Source organism: Varanus komodoensis, unplaced genomic scaffold, assembly GCF_004798865.1.
Source record: "Varanus komodoensis strain SLA01 unplaced genomic scaffold, ASM479886v1 scaffold20_1, whole genome shotgun sequence".
NCBI classification, from domain to species: domain Eukaryota; kingdom Metazoa; phylum Chordata; class Lepidosauria; order Squamata; family Varanidae; genus Varanus; species Varanus komodoensis.
In genome coordinates this window covers 19161948-19184568 of record NW_025335587.1, presented here as the reverse complement: position 1 = coordinate 19184568, position 22621 = coordinate 19161948, and the positions used below count along the sequence as shown (strand labels likewise).

Below are 22621 nucleotides of genomic sequence, written 5' to 3'. Positions count from 1 at the left end.
TAGCGTAGGGGATGCAAACAGATATTTTCGACTACATCCCCCATAATCCCCGCCTGTTGCCCATGCAGGCTGGAATGTATGGGAGATGCAGTCTAATACCTCTGCAATGTTGCCTGAACCTGGCTTCGAGGGTCAGGCCAGAACAGAGGTTCGGCTCTCCCCTCCGTTACTCTCAGCCTAGCCTCCTCCGCAGGGTTGTTGTAGGGCTAAAAAGGGCGGGGAGAAGCGAGCCACTTCACCAGCGTGAGCCCACCTTAGAAGAAAGGTGGGATTTAACTCTAATAAATCAACGCATCAGGCTTCCATCTGTGGCAAGCTCTGGCACGAACAAGGAGACCGCCGCTGTCTCTTGCTTTAAATGCTTTTCAAAGGATTTTTCTAAAAGCGGGAAGAAATGCAAGTTAATATTTAATTAGACAGATATTCTCCTTGCCTGTTTTTTTCCAGGACAGAAAACCTGACAAGGTGTTTGTTCTAAAAGCAGATCAGAGAGGGATATTTATACATCCCGGGATGTTGGGTGAGGGGATTTCAGCCCGCAAGCAGCTGTCACGGCCGGGTCGGTGGGCACACGCTCTTCTCCGGTGCTCGAGGACGCAAGCGTGGGAGCCCCCACTGCCTGGGCCGTGCAGCCTGCTTCTCCAGGAAGGGCCGTGCGGGCCGAAGGACTCGGGGATGCTGGGTGTGGCGGGCCAGAGAACCCAGGAGGCCCTGCATTGCAGGGGGCTGGTGTGGACTGGGCCAGATCACCAGCGGTTTTGGACTTCAGCACCAGAAGCCTCTGCCAGCATGGCTGGGACTGCTGGGACTTGAAGTCCCACGCATTTGGAGAGCAATCTGTTCCCCACCCGTGGAGTTAAGCAACGGTGAGTTAGATGGACTGTGAACTGGGCTTCTGGGTCCTCAAGAGAGCTCAGCCTTTCAACGTAAGCAGCTGAATCAAGCCTCGTTTCCAGTGTCACGGGGGTCCCGTGATGGGGCCGGGCGAGGGCCATCCATGCCCTATCCCGGAGAGGGATGCGTCGCCGAGTGGCAAGATGCAGGGCAGAGAAAAACAGTAGCTTCACCCAGCACTGCATTAAACCGCAAGGCCAATATACTGGGGAACTTCAACGTGCTCGCTCGATTTTTACACTCGCCACAACAACCCTGTGAGGTCGGCCAGGCTAGATGGAGTGACGGCCACCACTCCGGACTGCTTTGAGAGAGAGTGGGCAACTCCATGTCGGGCCGGGCTCTCGGTGCCTACCTCCAAGACCCATGTGCAGCAGTTGCTGGGGAACATGGTCAGGAGCTGCTGTTGCTCTCCCAACCTGCTAGCGAGTCAGTCAGTTGATGGGCCAGCGAGTGAGCAGAAAGCTGGCATTTGGTCAGGCCCGGCAGGCCTCTTCTGAAGTCGAGAACAGAGCAAACGTGCATAAAATCCCCAGGAAGACAGCGGCAGCTCGTTGCTTTCCAAGTGATCAGCTCTCAGGGAAGCTGCTGTCATTTTGGGATGCCCTGGAGGACAGGGAAGGCTCGCAAAGACCCACAAAGCCCGGAGCACAAAGTCTACCCGGGCTTTTTAACGTCACCGTGATTCGAGCTGTCAGGTCCGCTTAGTGACCAGAGACTGGCATGTCAGACTCAAATAGACAGTTTGCCTCTCGCTTTGTTGTCGGTAAGAGGGTTTTGTTTATCACTCCGTCAGTAAATTGGCCTTGTGGCAGAGAGATGGGACTAGGGGCGGAGGACACACACACAGAGAAAGATCCGGCCGGGGGCACAACTAGGTCTGGAATTTGGGGCTGGGGCCTGGGCTCAAAGCAACCCCCATCGGATGCTTGAATCAGGACGCCTCAACCCACTTCTCTTGGCCGCCCTGTTCTGCACCTGTCCCAGACACTTCGGTGCAATCCAGTGCAAACTGAGACAGAGAAAAGTCCAATTCCCAGGAATCGAAGGCTGTTTTCTGCCTAAGCTTGCACAGGAGTGCACCTTTTGCCTTACTAAAAGGAAAAAAAAACCCAACGTGCAAAAATGTCTTCATCTCGAGGTGGTGTTGTCACAGTGCAACACAAGACACACAAACGGTAGCGATCTTCGCCTTGCATCCGACAGCATCTGAAATTGCTCTCCGAGCGTCCTGACGTGTGTCTGCGCAGGAGCACCGCGGTGCGTGCGTTCAATCATCTGCATCGAATCACCTGAACATCCGACTGGATTTCTGCAGTTTTAGCAGGGAGGCGAGATGCAGGCGGTGCGTTGCCAAGACCCCGTGACCTTTTGTCTCACAACTTTGCACCTGCTTCCTTCTGCGCAGGAGGGCTCTGGAACAGCTGTGTGGCTAATTCTCACATCAATTAGCAAACTGTTCATGGCCAGGTTCATCCAGGCACGCATATTTTAAGATGGTGTGTGCATGATGGGGAAACTACCTGAAACACAGACAGGAACATCTGTTCGATCATCACCTGGAAATAAACTCCTAGGATGAGGTCGGCCGTGGATGGTTTTGTGAAATGCATCTGGTTGCAAACGAGCATAGCTACTTCTGATATCGTCTCATTAAAACAGATCCTTTTGCAACAGATCGTTGCCAAGGAAAGCGCCTCAAAAAGCAGGAAGCATTTGTTTTGTTGTGACTAATGCCAAATTAGGCACTTTCTGTGCTTTTCCCCAAGCAGGATGGTATAAATCAACACCCCTTTTATTCAAAGAGATGCGTGCGTCCATCTCCTCTTCTGTGCATCGTGGGCACCCCTGTGTTAAGGGTGCAGTCCAATGCAGCTGCTGTTGGCCATGTTGGCTGGGGATGATGGGACCTGGAAGGAAAGCCTGTTTATGAGATGGAGCCATTGCAGGTTTAATCACACAGACCAAAGGTGTGTTTCATCCCGGTTTGTTTCAGATGGAATTGTCTCAGTGGTGACTGCTTGCACTTTTGGCCAAGAGAGCGCTGTGTAATTCCAGTCGAAGGGGATACCCTCAGCACAGGTATTTCGCATGGAAAAGGTATGCAAACTGCAGAGGAGGTATTTTGCCTCCTCTGGAGATCATGACCAAGAAGGTGTATTCTCCTATTCCTTGTACACAGACCGAGTGAACTGACATTTATCATTATCGTCACACCGCATTTATATGCCACTTTTTTTCCTTTTGTGAGGAACCCAGGATGGCTTACAAAGCTCCCTTTTATTCTCACAACAACAGTGGGTCGGTCACAGCCTCTCAACCCGACCTACCTCACAGGGTTGTTGTCGAGAAGATAAGATTGAGAGGGAGGGCATAAGGTAAGCTGCCTTGAGCTCCTTGAAAGGAAAAAGGAAGGATATCAAATACGAATAACACAATTTTAAAAAACAAACAAATGGGGAGGTAGGTTAGGCTGAGAAGGCGCTTCATGGCCGGGTGGGGACTAGAACCTGGATCTCCCAGCTCCCCAGTCCGGCTCTCTAACCACCACACAGCCCTGGCTGTGGGACAGCCCCATCTTCCACCACCTTGAGGGCAGCTTCCGACTGGGGGCACAGGGCAGATTGTATAACCCACAGATCTACAGTCACCTCCGAGCACCAACTGTTTGAGGCGGCTGCTTCACTCCGCCTCATTTGGGCCAATTCACCAACGCAGTGCCTTCCAGAGGCGCTGGACTCAAACTCCCAGCATTCCAAGGCAGGCTGGCTGGCTGGCTAGGGGATTCTGGGAGTTACAGTCAAATGCTGGTTGGAGAAGGCAGTTCTGGATAGCCGGGGAGCCAGTGGGCATTGGACTGGGACCTGGGAGCCTCGGTTTGCAGCCTCCGCTGGGCCAAGCATCTCACCGCTTGACTTTGGGCTAGGCAGTGGGTTGCCACTTATCCTACCTTACAGGGTTGTTTTGAAGACAAAATGAGATGGGGGAAGAAAGCCCGTGCTAGCTTCCTTGGATACCCTACAAGAGAAATGGCAGGAATCATGTAGTAATAATAACAGGGCATTAACTTTGACCGAAATTCTGTTTTACATATATAACATTCCTGTTGATATCGTGTGTGTGTGTGTGTGAGTGTGTGTGTACACACGAACATGGTTGTACTGCCACCTTCTGACAGTTGCTGGAATTATACAGCAATGGTTACACGGGACGGGAATAAAAGGTTCAGAGGGGTGTGAGGTGGAACTAAAAAACAGAAGCGAGTACATCCCAGATGTATTCGCTTTGTCTTTCAAATAATGCCGCACTGAGCGTTTTAAATTAAAGCATCTTTCCCTCGGGCTCTCTCTGTGTATACTATGTGCTCAAAATAAGTTCCCCTCATTTTCTCAAGTTTCTGTCTTTAACACCGAGTCCTAGATTTAACGTGATTCGCAAGCCCTGAAGTCCTACATTTTCCAGTGTTCTCCAGCCATAGAAACCTGCCCTAAACCTGCAGGGCATTTTTATTTTCTCAATATGCACGGGGGCTCGAAGGACGCTCTTCAGTCGAAACATTTTGGGATGCCTTTCGCCAAAACGACGTTTGATCTCCACGAAAATCAAGCCACGCAAAACTGCGCACAGCGAACGCGGAAGCGCCGCACGTCGGAAAACCAAGCAGCGAACGCAGCCCCGGCAGCTCCGGCCCGTTCGCAAGGGCTGCTGGGAGTCGCAGCCAGAGGCCACGTCCTACAACTCCCAGCGTGCCCCGGCCAGCCGCGCGGGTGACGTCAGCGGAGCGTCCGGGTTGGTTCTCGTTCCGGGCTGGGGCGGCGGCGGCGGCGGCGGGCGCGCGGCCGGTGCCGCGGAGTCACGTGGCCGCCGGTCACCTGCGGAAAGGTGTGTGCCCGCGGGGGGGGGAGGCGGGGCGGCGGCTGCCCCCCGTGTGGCCTGGGGCGAGGCGTGGGGCGGCGGGGCCCTCTGCCCATGCTCCCCAGCAGGGCCGTCTGATCAGCATGCTGGGCCCCGGGCAGAGCAGCTCCCGGTGATCTTGGAAGCGTCCCCGTTGTCCAGGGGTTAACGCGCGCGGATCAGGGTGGGCCCACGGGGGGCAGGTGCCCCTCAGGCCCCTGCCCTCCGCACCGGCGGCCCCTGGGAGCCTCGCCGCAGGGGCTCGTGGCGGGCTGCCCCCGGGACAAGCCCCTTCCCCGGCCCCGGCCCCGGCCCCGGCCCGTGCCTTCCCGGCTCCGGCCTCCCGGCCTCCCGGCCTCCCTCCCTCCACGGGGCCCGGGCTGCCTTCCTGGGACGCGCGTGCTTTCCAGCGTGTAGGCCGCCGCAGGGCCCGGCCCGGCCCGGCCCGGGGGAGCCTTTGCGGGCCCACCCTGTGCGGCCTCTGCCGCGTTTGCGGGCCTCCTTCTCCCCCCCCCCCCCCACCAAATGCTGGGCGTCCTCAACATCCGCAGCACACGATCCCAGCCTTACGCCTCTGCCGAAATTTGTTTATTTATTTATTTGGGAAACTTGTATGCCGCCCCATTCGCATAAGCCTCAGGGCGGCTTCATTCATTCATTCTTTCATTCATTCATTCATTTATTTATTTGGGAAACTTGTATGCCGCCCCATTCACGTAAGCCTCAAGGCGGCTTCCAGCAAATAAATAACAGTACAAAATAAATAACAAGTAGTCCTGCGACTCACTGCATCCCAGCAGTAGTGCCTACTTAGGGGGTGTGGGATTCCGACCGGATATTTGGGGAACAAGGGAGACCAGGCTGGGGGAAATACTTGACTGGAGTGACTCGAATCTGGAGCCTTGCGCTTCTGCGGATGGTCCTACTTGCATTTTTACTTAATTCTTTGGCGGTGCTGTAATGATCATTTGTGAAGCGCCTGAAGATGCCAAGAGCTGCGTCTGGAATAAAATCAAGCTGGCCCTGCTCACAGGCTCAAAAGCCAAAAGTCCCGTCACAAAAGGAAGAAGGGATACGGAGGGGAAAGGAAAGCAAGGAAACCAGGCACTGTTTCTTACGGTGCAATCCCATGCATGTTACTCTTGTTTCAGGCCTGATTTTATTTACTGATGGAGCGAAAGCCCAAAGTGCAAACTGGAAAAAGGAAAGAAGACTTGGGCTTTGCAGCTCTGCCGATTTGCAGATTCCGGAGGAAATTAGTCGAGGCCGTTCGAGACAACTCGTTCCTTGTGGTGACAGGCGAGACGGGGAGTGGCAAAACTACTCAGCTTCCAAAATACTTATTTGAAGAAGGTAACTGTTTTCTGTTTTCTCTTAAGACATTTGGGGGAGCTTCCCTTAGCTTAAAAAGAGATTAAATTACTGGCATAGTCAGTGGTGAGGGATTATGGGAGATTTAGGTTGCAAGTTACCTATCCTGTCCAATATATTATTTGTGAACTCACTTTCTGGTGAACTCATGTGGTGCTTTATATAACCCAACAGGCACTGTCTCTGTGTGTTGGGGAAGTATCAAGACACTTTTGGAAAAAGCCAAATTTTGCAGAAATCCTCCCCCCCTCCCCTGATGAAATGCCCTAAGAGGGGACAATGGAAAAGAGGAAGGAAATGAAGCTTCTAGAACCTGGAACTCTATGCTGCAACATTTTGTTGTAGCTTTCTGTTCTGAAGGAAGAGTAGCTTTTTATATTTATTACTTTTTAATAGCCCAAAGGCTCTCTCTTTAGAAACCTGTCTCTTCTCAGAGCACCTCCTCTTCCTGTGGATCTTTCTGGAGCCCTTCTGTTCCCGTTCTTAGGTTTTGCTGAGCATGGCATGATTGTCGTGACGCAGCCACGGCGGATGGCTGCCATATGCGCCGCACAGAGGGTGGCTGAGGAGATGAACTGCCCCCTGGGCAGCCTGGTTGGGTACCAGGTTCGCTTTGAAGACTGCATCTCGGAGGTACGCATCTGAAGAGGGCTTGCCGGGTTGCCTTCCCCTCGTGTTGCATCTTTAAATTGCGGAGCAGATAAGATCAGCAATTAATTAAATAGATAACTTTGTCATTGGTTGATACATTTATGTATTGCCTTTCTGAACCCAGAGCTCCATCCCAAGTGTATGGAAAAACTACAAAGGGTAACAGACGGTAAGGAAGAGAGACATGCAGAGAGTATAAGAACAGAACCTTCAGTCCCCACGATAAATTAGCACAGCTGTAAAATTCTCTAATTGCGGGCTAGAGAAGGATAGCCTTTGTGTACAGTTCGATTCATGCTCTTTGTCAGGTATTACATTCCCAAACTGTGTGAAGATGTCTCTTTTCAGCGATGACCCCCTTCTCCCATTTTTAATCCAGAAACACTCACACACCTATGAATGCTCTTCCGTTCTCTGTATCTAAGACCGCATCTCTGACTGGGTGCCTGGTTTAACTATTGCGCAGGAAACTTCGATCACATATATGACGGACGGGTGCCTGCTGAGGCGGATATTGGCAGATCCACATCTTTCCAAGTACAGCGTTGTTATCCTTGATGAAGCTCACGAGCGAAGCCTGAGCACGGTAGGTGGTGGCAAAGGAGTCCCATAAACAGCTGTTTGCCTGGAGCGCGTGGAAATTTCTTCTAGGTGATCAGGCAGGGAATTTCTACATCTGCTGGAGGGTGGTCTTCAGCTCATGAATTTCAAAACATTTATTGAGCCCTGCTCTTCGGGGGGGGGGGACCCAAAGAGGCTTAGTCATTCTGCAGCTGTCCCTTTCCTCCTCCTATTTGTCATCTAAAAGGCACAGAATGAAAAGATAAGGAGAAAAATAAAAAGCTGGAGAGCAGATTTTTGGTACAACGTGTTTATGGGTGTTATTTTGGCAGGGAAAGAAACATATTTTTGCAGCTGTTCCTGCACAGATCTTGCCTCCCGCTTTGCTACCACGCTGGGGTCTTGTCGGCCTCCTCTTTATTAGTTCTCACCAATCAGTGACATGTGAGAGCACGTCAGGGAGTTTCAATTATTATGGACTAGTAACTTGGCGGTATTTGAGAGTGGGGGTGCTTGACTTCATGTTTGGATGCTCCCAGGTATTAAAATGAAAAACGGAGATGAATCGGCACATGTGAAGCAGGACTGCCAGGCAGAATGCGGACATTCAGACACAAGGGTTTTTCTAAGAGGTCGCTTCTGGTGTCATGCTGTGATCTGGGCTGGTTGGCCCAGGAGGGATCGGGGGGGGGGGGGCTGCGTCAGGGGCAGCCTCGCATCTTCCCTTGGGGAGTTTGCTGTGACTTGACGCTCATCTCGGCTCCCCGTCTGCAGGATATCCTGTTTGGCTTGCTGAAGCAGATGTTCCAGGGCAAAAAGCCTCCGCAGAGAAAGAAGGCCTTGAAGGTGGTTGCAATGTCAGCTACCTTGGACACGGACAAGTTCTCCAAATTTTTCGACGGCTGTTTGGTGGTGGACATTCCGGGAAGGAGCTATCCCGTCAGAGAGATTTTCTGTGGTCGCCTCGGCCCGAAGGATGCCAATAGCTCTGTGTATGTTACTGAGGTACCATCTTGGGAAGGGTTTTTTTGTGGGGGGGGGAGTTCTCTCATCCCCCCCACCCCTCGGATAAAAACCTGTAGTCCAGATGCAGGCCTCACATCTGGGATTTTGCTTGCTTGCTTGCTTATTTGTTTGGAGCATTTTTTGCCCGTCCAATTGCACTGAGTCTCTGGACAGCTCACAGCAAATCCATAAATATAACAGTAAAAATAAATACAAACAGTAAATACAAATAAATACTACCATTGTATAAATACCCCAACAATAATAAAAGTAAATAACCCACGACTGAAGTAAAATTAATTAAAATCTGTTACACATTTAAATATTGGGTAAATAAAAAGGCCTTGACCAGGTGCCGAAAAGCATATAATGACGGTGTCAGGCGAACCTCTCTGGGGAGCGCTTCTCTCTCTCTCTGGCCTTTTGGGGATGTAGTTACGTATTTAATTTTCTTTTATCCCATCATTCATTAAAAATCGAATGATGGTTTGCACTATATATATATATATATATATAATCAACAATTAAACAATGCAGCGGAGGAAAGGACTTGACAAATGCCGTTTCTTAAGCGGTCCCTGAGAAAAGGGGCTTAGATTTCTCAAATTGTGTTCTGTCTCCTGGCTTGATCTAAAACGTGTTTATGGAAGGGGCTTCCAAGAACACTTCTGGATGGAGGTCTGCTTTCCAGAGGCTTTCCATTCCCAGCTTTCTGGACCATGGGCCATGCTGTGTGGGACTAATGGGTGTTGTAATCCAACCCCTCTGGAGGGAGCCAAGTCGGGCCTTCTAGGTGAGCCAGATTGGCCTTCTGGCTGGAAGGCTAACTCCTTTCATTTGATGTAACCCCCAGGTGCCAGCTGAGTCTTCACCCATATGGCAGAGTAAAAACAGATTTTTTTTTTGTTCAGTTGCAAAGTCATGCCTGACCCATCATGACCCCACAGACAGCGTTCCTCCAGGCTCTCCTGTCCTCATCCATCCCTCGGAGTCCTCCCAAGCCCACACCCACCGCCCCAGTGGCTCCATCCAGCCCCCTCATCCTCTGCCGTCCTTTTCTCCTTTGACCGAAAATAGAATATGAAAGGCCAAATCTTGGGCAGTGGAGCTCAGCTTTTCTGGTGTCTTGTGTTTCTTTTTCTTTTTTTCCCCCATGGAGGAAGGCCCTGAGTACCTTTGTGCATACTAAGCGCAAGAACGGGAAATTGCCACCAGCGTTTCTCATGAAACAGGATCTCCCTCTGGTGCGTCTTAATTCCATTAACGCCACTTGTTTCAGGCTGTCAAAGTGACCTTGGACTTGCACTTGAACAGCGCAGCTGGAGACATCCTGGTTTTTCTGACAGGTGAGCGTCTCTTCCCGTTTCCAGACATTTGATCCCCGTGCCAAATAGGCGATTTTGGTAGTGGCATTAAAATACTATATTGTGGTCATCCTATGACAGTGAGCCCAGTGAGACAATTTTAGACCCTGAAATTAAGGGTCTTATGAAAATCCCTCTTCCAAGGGGGACTTACTTATTTAAGGCTTTTATAAACCATTCGATCAAACAGTGCTCGGAACTGTGTGCAGTAATTAAAATAGACTTACGCCAATGAAATTGACTTCGGCCAATTTTCCCGCTGGAGACTGGGGCTGCCCCGCTCATCGTCGGCCTGTCTTTATTATACTTCTGCTCCCTGGGAGTTCACAAAAGTTAAAACCATAAAATAAAGCACAGTATAATCTAGAAACAAGTTTTCAATGGACCAAAATAAGGTAGCAGCAAGATTTAAAATACAGTAACAGATTTGAACTGTCACGAATATTCAAGGGCCTGAGCAAAAGAGGAAGGGCTTCCCACTGGCAGGAACAGGAGTGTGGCACCAACTGAAACTCTCTGGGAAGCGCAATCCAGAGTTGGGGTGCCACCCCAGAACAGGCCCTGTTTTTAGTAGCTGTTGACCTCGTTTCCTTTGGCCAGAGGACTGTTGGAGGCAGTCTTAGGGCCAGGCAGGTATACTTGTGGAGAGGTGATTATTCAGAATTTGGCCTCTACCTTCCATCAGCACAGCCAGTGCTAAGAGATAATGGTAAGAGAAGTTGCCCGATTCTGCTTTGGGGGGGCAACAGTTTTACTTCCCCAGCTGCAGTGTGAAGTGAACTGAGGAGCACAGGGGCCTTCTTGCTCCTTCAGCTGCCGCAAGGTCTTGCTTGGATGCTGCCGCGCTCTCAGATTTTGTCAGAAATGAGCAGGCTGGATTTTGTCCAGTGACCGGCCATTTGTACTCTGCAGCGTATGGGTCATGTCTGTATAAGCCACATCCATGGGTTGAGTGTGGGTTGTTGCTGAAACCCAGCCAAGTTAGCCGACATGGGTTGAGTGTGGGTTTATGTCGTCTGAACCCAGCCATGGTAGCAAACCATAGGCCAAACAATCCATGGAAGAGGACCCACCGTGGGTTGTTGGGCTCTGTGCGGTGGGTCGCTTGTGGTTGGCGAACCCCAACTTTGGACTGCTTTGGGGTGTGATCCAGTCCTAGTTGAGCGGTTTTAACCCACCGTTTTAGAGCCTTCAGAATTAAAAGCTTCTTGTGCTTCCATTTCAGGTCAGTCCGAGATCGAAAGAACTTGCCAGTTGCTGTTCCAAAAGGCCGAGTCGATCGATTACCGCTTTGACGTGAGAGACCCGTCCGTCGAAGGCCTGCTTGTCTTGCCCCTGTATGGCTCCATGTCGACCGGTGAGCTGGTTTTGTTTGCGCAGGGCCTTTTGCCATCTCTTGCTCACGCCCTCCTTGCCTCCCAGCCCACCCTTCAGCAATGCGGCGAGACACCTCCCGTCAGCCCTGTACAGCTGGGGATGATGGTGGGTGTCGCTCCACACCCCTTGAGGTGGGGAAGGTGGATCTTCTTTGGGTCCTACTCTTCTCCTGTCCATTTTTTGCCGTGCGGCTCTTTTCTCCAGATGTTGAGGTTCGCACCGCTGTTTTACCAATACCAGTTTTGCTCTGTACTCTATTTGATGCTTATATTACATTTATTTATATTTTAAGTTGTTCTATGGCTTTTCTGTGTTTTAACTGTAATCCATCTAGAGAGATGAGACCTATAACAAAATAAATAAATATTGCCAACTTTTGCTGTTCAACTACAGGGAACCCGGGCCTAAAGTCATCTTTATTCTTTCCCTGGTTCTGCCTTTAGACCAGCAGAGAAGGATATTTCTCCTGCCTCCTCCAGGCATCCGGAAATGCGTCGTGTCCACCAACATCGCTGCAACATCACTGACAATTGATGGAATCAGGTTAGCTGTTCTATTTTTGCTTTTGTTTGAAACTGAGAGAGCCAGAAAAGGGACTGCAGTTTAGTATTGATCTCACAGTAGCTTGTAGGCTAAGATTATCTGATAGGTAGAACTAGGACTATTGGAAGCTGAAATTAACCACAGTTTTCCATTTTGTCTGAATCAAGAAAATCCAGTTACCAGCTTTGCAACAAACCAGGATGTCAACCATGATTTGAAGCAGGATTATAATCCTGGCTTCTCCACTAACCAGCAGTTTCTATTTTGTTTGGATTAAGCTGTGGTCTTTTGTACACAACTTGCTTATACTCAATTTCTGGCTTCAGTTCAACTCTTCTGCAGCTTCCCTGGAGCCAGGGAAAGAAAGGAGGGTGAAAGCAGGGCACAGTCCGATCCCCCACTCCCGGTTCCAAACAGTCTCTCCCAGCGGTTCTGCACAGGGGCTTCGTATTGTCTCGGGAATGCATGACAGTATTTTCATTGCATGAGTTGCATCTGTCTTCCTTTTAAGGTACGTGGTGGACAGCGGATTTGTAAAGCAGCTAAGCCACAACCCAAGAGTGGGCCTAGACATGCTGGAAGTGGTCCCGATCTCCAAGTAAGTTCATGGACACGCTGGGTCATGTGCTGCTCAGAGAACGGTATTTCCTAGGAAGCTCCCGTTTGCCCGTGGGATGCTGCGTTTCAGCTTTATTAGGATGATGACCAGCAGAAAGTCAAGTCGGAAGAGCTCTTGGCTGGCACAGCGGAATCCACAGGGCACTTAGGCAGCTGCTGGAGCTGCGCACATCTGGTCTGAGGGAAGCCACGTGCCTGGACACGCCAGGCGTGGTTCCTGCCGCCGTGCCTCTCCGTAGCCCCTTCAGGGAGCAGTCTGTGCATTTCTGAGCGGGGTCTGCCCCACAAGGTTTTTTTGTTCTTGGCTTTTTGGGTTTTCGTCCTTTGTAAGCCGTCCAGAGGCTATTTAGTCATGGGATGGCATAGAAAAACCTTAAATAACTAACTAACAGTGCTGGCTGTTGGCACAGTCTTCTGAATGCTCCTGAACGGAGAGCAATGAACGTGAGAAATACGCATTTTGTGCTCTGCAGAAGCGAAGCCTTGCAGCGGGCTGGCCGCGCGGGCCGGACAGCGTCCGGGGAATGCTACCGCGTGTACAGCAAGGAGTTCTGGGAGGAGTGTATGCCTGACCACATGGTCCCAGAGATCAGGCGGACCAGCCTGACGTCAGTCGTCCTGACGCTGAAATGCCTTGGCATACATGATGTCATCAGGTAATGCCTCTTGGCGCTGGGCAGGGGTTGGGGAGCGGGAGGCTGATCTAGCCTCATCGCTCATATTTTGTGGGCTGCCGCCAGATCCTGCCCTCTCCTCCAGGGACCCCAGAGGATCCTCCTCTCAGATTTCATCCCTGTGAGGTAGGCTAGGCTGAGAGTCAGGGCAAACTGACCCGTCCCGTATTACTTAGAGAAGTATATTTCATGCAACGCTTAATAAACACAATCAGTTAACGGTTGGGGGAAAGGCTTCTCAAGTGTTGGATTACAGATCCCATCGTCCATGGCTTAGCATGGACCGTGCTGCCTGGGGTCAAAAGGATCTCTTGCCTGTCCCCTTTGGAAAGCACTCTGTTGGGGTACCATAAGGAATAAAACAAATACGGATTTAAAATCAAGCATCTTAAAGGATGTGCATCCCTTTCTTTTATTCCTATTTCTTCCTATAAGATGAAGGAGCCAAAGTGTCTTGCATAATCCTTCTCTCCGCTTCATCCTCACAACAGTCCTGCAAAGTCGATTAGGCTGGTCCAACATCCCCCAGTGAGCGCCATGGTTGAGTGGGGATTAGAATCCGGGTATCGTCGTAACCACTACAGCACTCCAGCTCTCACTGCAGGGCTGATCCAATCTGGGGAACCTTGCCAACGTGTCTGACACCACCCTCTGTGTGAAAGCTGTCATCCTCTTTCCCCTGGCGCCGCCCATGACCTCCAATTATTCTTCCATTGTTCTTGGAACGGGGTAGTGTACTACCCCAAGTGACTGGATTCCTTGCATTTCTTTCTGCATAGGTTTCCCTACTTGGACTGCCCGGAGGAAAGGCATATTCTGGAAGCCCTGAAGCAGCTTTATCAGTGCAACGCCATCGACAGGTACATCGACGGAGCCAAACGCAACTGTGTGGTTGCATCGGCCTTCTTCCGGAAATTCCCAAGTCTCCCCAGATGATTCCTCTCTGAAGGAAGACTTGGACCTCCCCGAGCGGAGCATCTTGGAAAGAGGAGTCTGGGCAGGGGAGCTTGGAGGGTGGCATGATCCACATCTTTCCCTGAAGGGGCAGAGAAGCCCCGTTTCTGATTCGGAGGTGTACGCTGAGCTTGGCTGAGAGAAAATGTGCGAAAAGGGGGGAGGCAGAACCCAGGTGTGGTCTGAATCAGCTGGGATAACAAAAGCACGGTGGACGACCCACCAACAAGCCGGGAGGTTATCTTCAGGGGTTGTTGGTGGATCATAAGCCGTTGCTTGTTGGGTGCAGACAGCAAGATCACCCATGGGCTGAACAACAAGTCATAATTTAACGTGATTGTGTTGCCTTGAACCCGGTCAGCCCAAAATCAGCTAGTACACTGCATGGCTGAGTGGGGACTCAAACCCAGACTTGCCCCAGGGTCTCTCCAGCGGTCGAACCGCTACTGCCTTCCTCAGCTTGGCTTCGGCGTCCCACTCCCGTGATGGTTGCTGGTTAAGAGGGCACCATGTTGGGAAACCGGATGGCAAAAGGCAGCTTCTTACGGAATGATGTGAGAATTTCTGACTTCTGCCGCCGGATGTCATTCTACATTTTACAGAAGCAAAAGCGTGTGGATCAGGGTGGAGAGATGTCCCGTATGAACCATGGAGGGAAACATCCATCAGCGTAATGTCTTTCCTCCTCTTCTTTCCCATTAGGGGGGGTCATGTGACTAGGCACGGCGAGTTCATGGTGCAGTTCCCCCTCCCTCCGAACCTGACCTGTGCGGTGATCAAGGCTGCCGCTCTAGGCTGCGAAGACTTGATGCTCCCGGTTGCGGCCATGTTGTCCGTGGAGACCGTCTTCATCCGACCAGGTAACTGGCAGGGTGCTTCCAGCCCCAGCCGCGAGACAGAGTCTCCTGTGAGGCTAGCGGGGCTGGGTTGCCGAGAAGGCTTTATTCGGGGCTGTGGAAAAAATGAACATAAACTAGCGTACCAGAGCAATCCGCGCTCCTCATTGAGAAAAATGGCATTTTCCATTTGAAAACGCCGCATTAAAAAGCAAGAAAAACTTGGTCGGATGCTACATGCAAAATGATCAACAATTTCTACATTTGTGAAATTTGTACTTATTTTTTAACATAAAAACAAAAATATATCAGTTTGTTTAAAATGTGAAAGGTTTTAATATAAAGCATGACTTAGACATCTGTTTACATATGCTTTTAATTTGTAAAGCTATGAAATCTTTTTAGATGTTACATTTTTAAAAAATTAAGTCTTTAAAAAGGTATAAACTAGATGTAGTAACTGTAGGCTTTGTTTGCTTTAATTTGCGTTGGATTATGTCCTGCCTTGACATGCCCCATGTTGGCACTGATGTATCACTAATATACAAGGAAGAAAAAAGGATGGGCTTCCCTAATTTACATAAAACCGCTCACCTGGAACTAAGTCGTACTTGCCATAGGCGAGTAAGGGTTGGCTGTTTCTTTGCCACAGCTCAGGTTTGTCACAGCCGTGGGATTCCCCTTCCCCAGAAAAGCAAAAGGACAGGGCAAGGAAGAGCTTGAGCAGGAACAGTGGTTGTCAAAGGCCGAAGGTCTGCTCTCTCTGTAAAACATTAACTTTGATCTTCGAAGCAGGCCAGTCGTGTGGTGTTCTGAAAGTGGACCTTTGAAAATGAGCATTGCTTCACCAGTCATCAATCCCTCCCCAAGTTTCTTTAAAAGTTTTCCGGATTTTTTTTTTAAGTGTGCTTTCTGTGACTGCACGCTGAGCCGTAGCAACAGAAAGTTAGTCTGCCCATGGTCAGAGACAACGGTTTCCTGATTGCGAGTCCGTGCAGAGAGCCAGCATGGTGCGCTGGTCCAGAGCACACGGCCGGGACTCCAGAGTTCGGGTTCTGGTCCCCACCTGGCCATGGAACGGCCTGGGTGACTTCGGGCCAGTCACTCGCTCTCAACTTATAAGCCACTTTGGGTTCAACACTACAGGAAAAAGAGGTGGGATATAAATACAAGATGATAATACTTTAACGATGCGCACATCTTCTGGCTTAAAAACTTAAACGAAGCATTTATGTCCTGTTCTTATATCCTGCTTTTCCTTGTTGTGTATCCGGCGTGGTTCACAACAATAAAAGCTGTACAGTTAATCAAACTAAAAACCCCGGTTAACACCTTAAAGGTTCGTAGAACATCACAGTAGATAAACGTGTCTGTAGGAGGTGTTTAAATATTTCTGGGTGTAACGGTTAGGATGTTGGACTGGGCTTTGCATCTGGCTGAAGTCCCCTCAGCCATGAAGCTCAGTCAGTGACCCCGGGCTAGTCGTGTCTTCCCAGCCCGATCTACCTCGCAGGGTGGTTGTGTCGATGAGATGTTTTGCAGAGATGAGCCTTGCAGGACAAAAGGCGGGATTTGTTGTTGTTGTTAGTCGCGAAGTCGTGCCCGACCCATCGCGACCCCATGGACAACACTCCTCCAGGCCTTCCTGTTCTCCAGCATCCCTCAGAGTCCACCCAAGCTCACCCCAGTGACCCCATCCAGCCACCTCACCCTCTGCCGTCCCCTTCTTCTTTTGCCATCTATTGTTCCCAGCATCAGGCTCTTCTCCAGGGAGTCCGTCCTTCTCATTAGGTGGCCAAAGTATTTGAGTTTCATCTTCAGGATCTGGCCTTCCAAAGAGCAGTCAGGGTTGATCTCCTCTGGGACTGACCGGTTTGATCGCCTTGCGGTCCAAGGGACTCGCAGGAATCTCCTCCAGCAGCACAATTCAAAGGCCTCAATCCTTCGGCGCTCAGCCTTCCTTATGGTCCAGCTTTCACAGCCATACGTTGCAACTGGGAAAACCATCGCTCTGACCATATGAACTTTTGTCAGCAAGGTGATATCTCTGCTTTTTAGTATGCTGTCTAGATTTGCCATAGCTTTCCTCCCCAGGAGCAAGCACCTTTTAATTTCTTGGCTGCAGTCCCCATCTGCGGTGATCTTGGAGCCCAGGAAAATAAAATCTGTCACTACCTCCATTTCTTCCCCATCTATTTGCCAGGAAGTGATAGGACCAGATCCCATGATCTTAGTTTTCTTAATGTTGAGTTTCAAGCCAACTTTCGCACTCTCCTTCTTCACCTGCATCAAGAGGCGCTTTAGTTCCTCTTCACTTTCTGTATCATCTGCATATCTGAGGTTGTTGATATTTCTCCCAGCAATCTTAATTCCAACTGGTGATTCATTCAAGGCAGGATTTAGATAGCATTAAAATGCAGCCACAGTGTTGATTCATTTATCATTCTTTCCTCTGAAGTCGCACATCACGCAGAGAGCTTGGGCAGCAACGACGGTCCGGGCATCTTTGGGCTGACTCTATTCAGTGGGTTGTTCCCTGCTTTGTCTGTCTCCAGGAGACCCGGAGTGGCAAAAGGAAGCCGAGCTTCGGCACCGCGACTTCGCTTCGCGGGTGGGAGGGCGGAATGACTTTGCGACGCTCCTGAGCATCTTTGAACAGTGCAAGTCGAGGTACAGCGGGATGGGTGGGGGCTGAGCCCCACCCTGCTTTGCTGCGTTAAGCCCCACTGGGGTCCGTGGGGTGTGTTCCACGGAGACCCTCGCAGTGGGTCCCTGGGGCAGCCCACTGGGGTGGCCTTTATGTATTTCTTTTCTTTATAAGCTGCCTGTAATTGCCGAGGCCTTCCTAGGCGGCTTACAGTGTAAAACATACCAAGTGTAAACACACATTAAAAACCAATTAAAGCATATTGAATTAACCATCTATAAAAACAATTTAAAAGGGCTACAGCCTACAGGCTGAATATCAAAACATTTTCTGAATAGGTATGTCTTTGCCTGGCGCCGAAAGGAAAATAGAGATGGCGCCAGGCGAATTTCCCTAGGGAGGGAATTCCAGAGATGGGGAGCAGCAGTGGAAAAGGCCCCGTGCCTGGTTGCCCCTCTCTCATCTCCCTGGGGGCGGGCTCTCGTAGAAGGGCCCCCTGAGCTGCTCTAAGGGGGCAGGGAGGTCTGGATGGGGGGCAGACGGTCCTTTAGGCAGCCTCCGAAAGTGGGGAGCTTCCTGTTCTGCTGCGCTGCCCCTGAGAGGTGGCCGCTGGCCACGCTCCCAGCTGCCGCTTCCGGGTGGGGCTTGTGAAGGGAAGCTGGAGTTGGCCCTGCTGCCGGGGGGCCAACACGGGCCTCTCCCACCTGCCGCAGCCTTTACATTTTCAAAAGGAAGAGGGCACACGTCTGACCCCTTGCCTGTTTCCCATCTGCCCTTGTCCAGCGCGTCCCCGGCAGCCTGGTGCCAGGAGAACTGGATCCACTGGAGAGCCTTGAAACTGGCGTTCAGCGTGGAAGGGCAGCTTCGCGAGATCACCGGCAAGCTGAAGCAGGTGAATTGATGGATGGCGCTTCCCGCTCTGGCTCTGGGTAGCTCAGTGTGGCTAGCGCTGACCAGGAGCAGGGGTTTTCTGGTGGGGGGGTGTTCAGGGAGGAGTTTTTCCAGCCCTACCTGAAGAAGCCAGGGAATCAACCCTGGCACCCGCTGCCTGCTAAGCAGGGGCAGTACCCCAAGATCTTTGCCTAAGAATAAAGTAAGGTCCTAGTCCTCATGTTTCTGAATGCAGGATTGATTTAAACAGGAACACAGAAAGCTGCCCAGATACTTGTGAGAGCCTCGCTTCCTTTCATGGTAGATGATCAGGCTTGTCAGCTGTTCGAACAGGCCTAATTTTTTCAACTGAGAGTTCTTCAGCTATTTCAATGGGGAAACCCCCAAAGCTAGTTAAACTGTTTTAAATGCATGCTGACCTTTTATGCTGCACTTTATCGTCTCTGTTTTAAGAATGCCTGTGAGCAGACCCACTAGTGGATAGAGGTGATGGTGATATCGGGCCCATTCTTGTCAACACCGATGTCCTGCAGTGGTTTCTAGGGTTCCAGGCTGGATATTTTCCCAGCCCAGATTGGACTAGCGAAGGCCTGCATTGCGAGCACGAGCTGTGGACCCTGAGAAACGCAAACTGAAAAACCTGCAAAACCATTTGAGCAGCATTAAAACGTGGGGAAAAGGCTGCATTCACTTTCTTGTCCTCTCATCCATCTGCGCTTCCTCCTTGTTAAAGCACATCTCCCCCCCTCCAGCTGCCGGACTTCCCGAGAGAGCGGTTCGACGGCTCCAGGAAGGAGTTGCTGAGGCGGTGCTTGTGCGCCGGCTATTTTGCCAGCGTCGCGAGGAGGTGCGTCCGGAGCATCCGGGCAGAGCAGCGAAACAGCTGAGCCCCAGAGCTCGCGGGGGGCAGGTGGTGAGGTCGGGCTTTTCGGAACGAGACGCCGGCAGGCCCCCCGAGGTCCGGCTGCGCTGGAGCAAGCCCCTCTTCTGCGCTGACTTTCAGATCCGTCGGCAGGTCGTTCCGCACCATGGATGGCCACGGCAGCACAGTCTACATCCATCCTTTGTCAGCTGTAAGAGTTATTTCATTGATTCCTTTATCGTAGTTCCGCTCCTCCATTTTTCCTGGAAGGTGGATCAGCCCTGCACTGACTGGGCCAGCCTCCTGGGTAAAGATGGAGCCGAGGCGTTCAGGGGAGGGAAATACAATCCTGCATGTGTGTAGAACTGAAGTCACAATCCTGGTTCATGTTTCGGGCAAAAAAGGGGGCCTGCAGTGCCCAGCATCCTCAGTCCAGTGGGGCAAAGGCCTACCGCCTGTGGATGCTGGGAACCCATGATTCATGGGCCGGGGCCTTCTAGGAGCTATCCATGGTGCTGAAATGCACCCGTCCAGTAAATTTACCCTATAGCACATTGTGGACAGGCCTTCTAAACTCAAGATAAAAGCTGCAAGGGATCCGCAGCCCCAGTGACATCGGAGTGGTCAGTTTCCCGTGTCTCTAACTCCCAGCATTCCCCAGTGAGCAGAAACCAGGCCTACAACTCCCAGCATTCCCCAGTGAGCAGAAACCAGGCCTACAACTCCCAGCATTCCCCAGGGAGCAGAAACCAGGCCTACAGCTCCCAGCTTCCTCTTGAACCCGTGGCCCGTGTTCTGAATTCTTGGCAGCTCTGAAGCACATTTGTTTTCTTTCCCAGCTCTTCGGTCAGGAAGCGGAGCTGGAGTGGATCCTCTTCCATGACGTCCTGGTGACCTCCAAGGTTTACCTGAGGACGGTGTGCCCGGTTCGGTACGACTGGATCCAGGACCTGCTGCCCCGGCTCCACCAGATCGACGCGTACGAACTGAGCAGCGTGGCCCGGGAGGAAGTGACGGAGGAGGAGATGGCCAAGTGGAGGAGCAGGGAGGGCCTCGCCGGGCGGAGCGGTGAGGCGGGAGGGCTGCCGGCGGTGCTGGCGCCACGGGTCAGCAGAGCTGGGCACTTGCCGGCGGGAAGGGTCCCTGGCACCCGCTCGGTCACCCCTTTTCCCACCAGACGGGTGGGGAAAGGAAGGCGGGCAGGGGGACGTCTTTGCCCGCTTGCCCTCTCGCTGTGTGCCTGGATGCAAGTCCTGGAAGCCCAGCAGCTGATGGTACGGCTGGTGGGAAGGTCGGCGCAGCGGGTGCTCGAGGCTCCGGCAGCTGGCGCTGGCCCTGGCCCTGTCCATCCCCCGGCTGGCTGGTGTGACTCAGGCAGTGAAGACGGGAGCGACTCCCCGGAGCCCGTCGGAGTCCCTCGCAAAGGAACGCCTCTCTCTGCCATGCTAGGCTTTGTCCCTTCCAGAGTGTGCTGGGAGCTGTGCTTTGTATTCTCGACCTGCACGGATTCCCCACCTTTCTTCCTCTTGCAAAAAGCCCAGAGCAGCGTGCAGGTGCCTCCTTCTCTGTTTCCCCCCACAACAACCCTGTGGGGTAGGAAAGCCCGAGAGTCAAGGAAGGTCACGTGGCCTCTCCATGGGTTTCAGGGCTGAGCGGGGACTCAAACCCCTGTCTCCTGAGTCGTGGTCACGCCACACTGGGGCTCCGTTCTGCTCTGAGTCGCATTCCAGCACCCCTGGAGAGTTCCGTGCTGGGGAAGATGGATCTGTGAAGAGCGACTGCCAGGCAGACTTGGGTGAAAGTGCGACCCAGCTGTGGGCTTCTGCTCAGAGCAGGGATCACGGGGGTTGTAAGCCACTAGCAGCCACAGGGCTACAAACCACCCCTCTAGTAGAATTCTCTCATTTGGCGGGGGGGTGTCGTCCCTTTGGCTTTAGGAAAAGCATCCGGTGAACCTGAGAAGAAGATGGAGAAGAGGAACGATGACCGATCCATCAGGGACGCTCGTGCACGGTACCTGGAGAGGAAGCGGCAGCGGCTCCTGGGCGTCCAGACCCCTGCAACGGAAGCAAGCTAGCCTCGTCGGCACTTCCGGCCATACAAGTGCACCTCCCGGTCCTGGCAGCCCACCGCCATCTCTGCACTTGCCTGGCGGGGGCCTGCGCTGCTGGAGCTTGGGCCCCAGGAGAGCCTGAGCTGACACCCGATTCCTCGTGGGGTGGAGCCGCTTCAGTCCTGGGGGGTCCTCCTGCTAAGGGATGCTCCTTTCAGTGCCTCGCTAGCCCTCGCAAATCATGCGCACAGGTGTTGTCGAGCAGAGGGGCAGAACAGTGCCGGCCGGGGAGACCGGCCAGCAGGCCAGAAGATGGTCGGCGGGACCACGCCGAGGGACACCGCAACCGTGCCCATTTGAACCCTTCTCCAAGGGGCGGGACATTGGGATCAGGCTCTGCTCCAGAGAAACTTGCGTTTCTACGGCAGGAATTTGGGTTGTGGAGCCTGCAAAGATGCGGGCACATTCCAGCATCTCAGAAGTCGTTGCCCTGAAGTAAAACTAAAGGGTTCGAGGGAGGTTCCCGTCCCGTCTTCCCCTCCCAAAATGTGTGCCCACCTTGTGTCCAACCTGTGGATTGACTGCATCTGGTCCTCGGAGCTCCCTTGGGTTTCTCCGGGAGTGGGGCTTGGCTGCTGTCCTCACCAGCTGTCCAGCCTGCACATGCGGTTTCTGCTGGATGAGGATGATGGGAATTGTGTTCTAATGCAACTAAAGGGTGCCAGGTTGGGGAGAGCTGCGTCTGTGTGAGAGAAACACAGGGTGTTTTTTTTTTTTAAGTTTTCTGCAGCTGTATGAACATTGACTGCAAAGTGGCCTAGTCTTTCCCTGCGGTTGGGAAAGGGTACCGTTTAAATACTTCACTTTAGCAAAAACAAACCCCCAAACCAAGCCTTTTGAAATGAACGTGTGTAAACATTTAGGTCTGGTTTGTATGGTGCTTCCATTGATATTTGTGGTCTTCATTTTGAAGAGATTTCAAATTTATTCAAAGGTATTTTAATATTTGCATGTGACATCATGCTGCTTTTTTAAGAAGAAGCTTCAGAAGCAAGTTTACAGGTTTTTTAAGAACGTCCTTTTTCTCTTTTCACTCCACAGTGGTCTTTTATATACATATATTCCCGTATGTTTCTGCAGTAAGCTGTTCTTGCAGCGTAAAGGGAAACAATTTCTGTATACTTGCTATAAATGTCTGACAGCTCAAATTGAGCTCTTTGATCCACACGGCGTGTGTGTATTTAATGCTGCTATTCAGAGTATAAATTGACTGTAGCTAATTTAGTATTCCCTTTATGGCAATAAGAGATTTATGTATGGTGTTGCAGGCTCTGATATTTTTTCTTCTGCAAGGTTTCCTGTAAGGACAGCTTTGTATTCTTCAGCCTGCTGATGTGAGTATTGAGCAAAAATTACATGGGGTAAT

General features: G+C 51.6%; 1 protein-coding gene across 1 annotated transcript; it reads left to right on the top strand.

Moving 5' to 3' along the window:
• The first annotated feature begins 4693 nt into the window (after positions 1-4693).
• On the top strand, positions 4694-22420 carry DHX40 (DEAH-box helicase 40). Its single transcript, XM_044430320.1, has 18 exons — positions 4694-4776; positions 5940-6141; positions 6647-6792; positions 7277-7396; positions 8146-8376; positions 9656-9722; positions 10966-11097; positions 11561-11660; positions 12172-12258; positions 12752-12934; positions 13732-13812; positions 14609-14766; positions 17298-17412; positions 18173-18281; positions 19033-19127; positions 19284-19353; positions 19982-20210; positions 21080-22420. Exons 2-18 carry the CDS (start codon positions 5958-5960, stop codon positions 21217-21219), a joined length of 2247 nt encoding a protein of 748 aa, XP_044286255.1. The 5' UTR covers positions 4694-4776; positions 5940-5957; the 3' UTR covers positions 21220-22420.
• Positions 22421-22621: the final 201 nt, after the last annotated feature.

What these genes read in the sequence shown, in the direction of transcription:
- DHX40 (XM_044430320.1), top strand. Translation starts at nt 5,958, where the DNA reads ATGGAGCGAAAGCCCAAAGTGCAAACTGGAAAAAGGAAAGAAGACTTG. An exon ending in CTGACAATTGATGGAATCAG is followed by an intron (nt 11,661 to 12,171) that starts GTTAGCTGTTCT and finishes CTTCCTTTTAAG; the next exon opens with GTACGTGGTGGACAGCGGAT. An exon ending in GGCATACATGATGTCATCAG is followed by an intron (nt 12,935 to 13,731) that starts GTAATGCCTCTT and finishes CTTTCTGCATAG; the next exon opens with GTTTCCCTACTTGGACTGCC.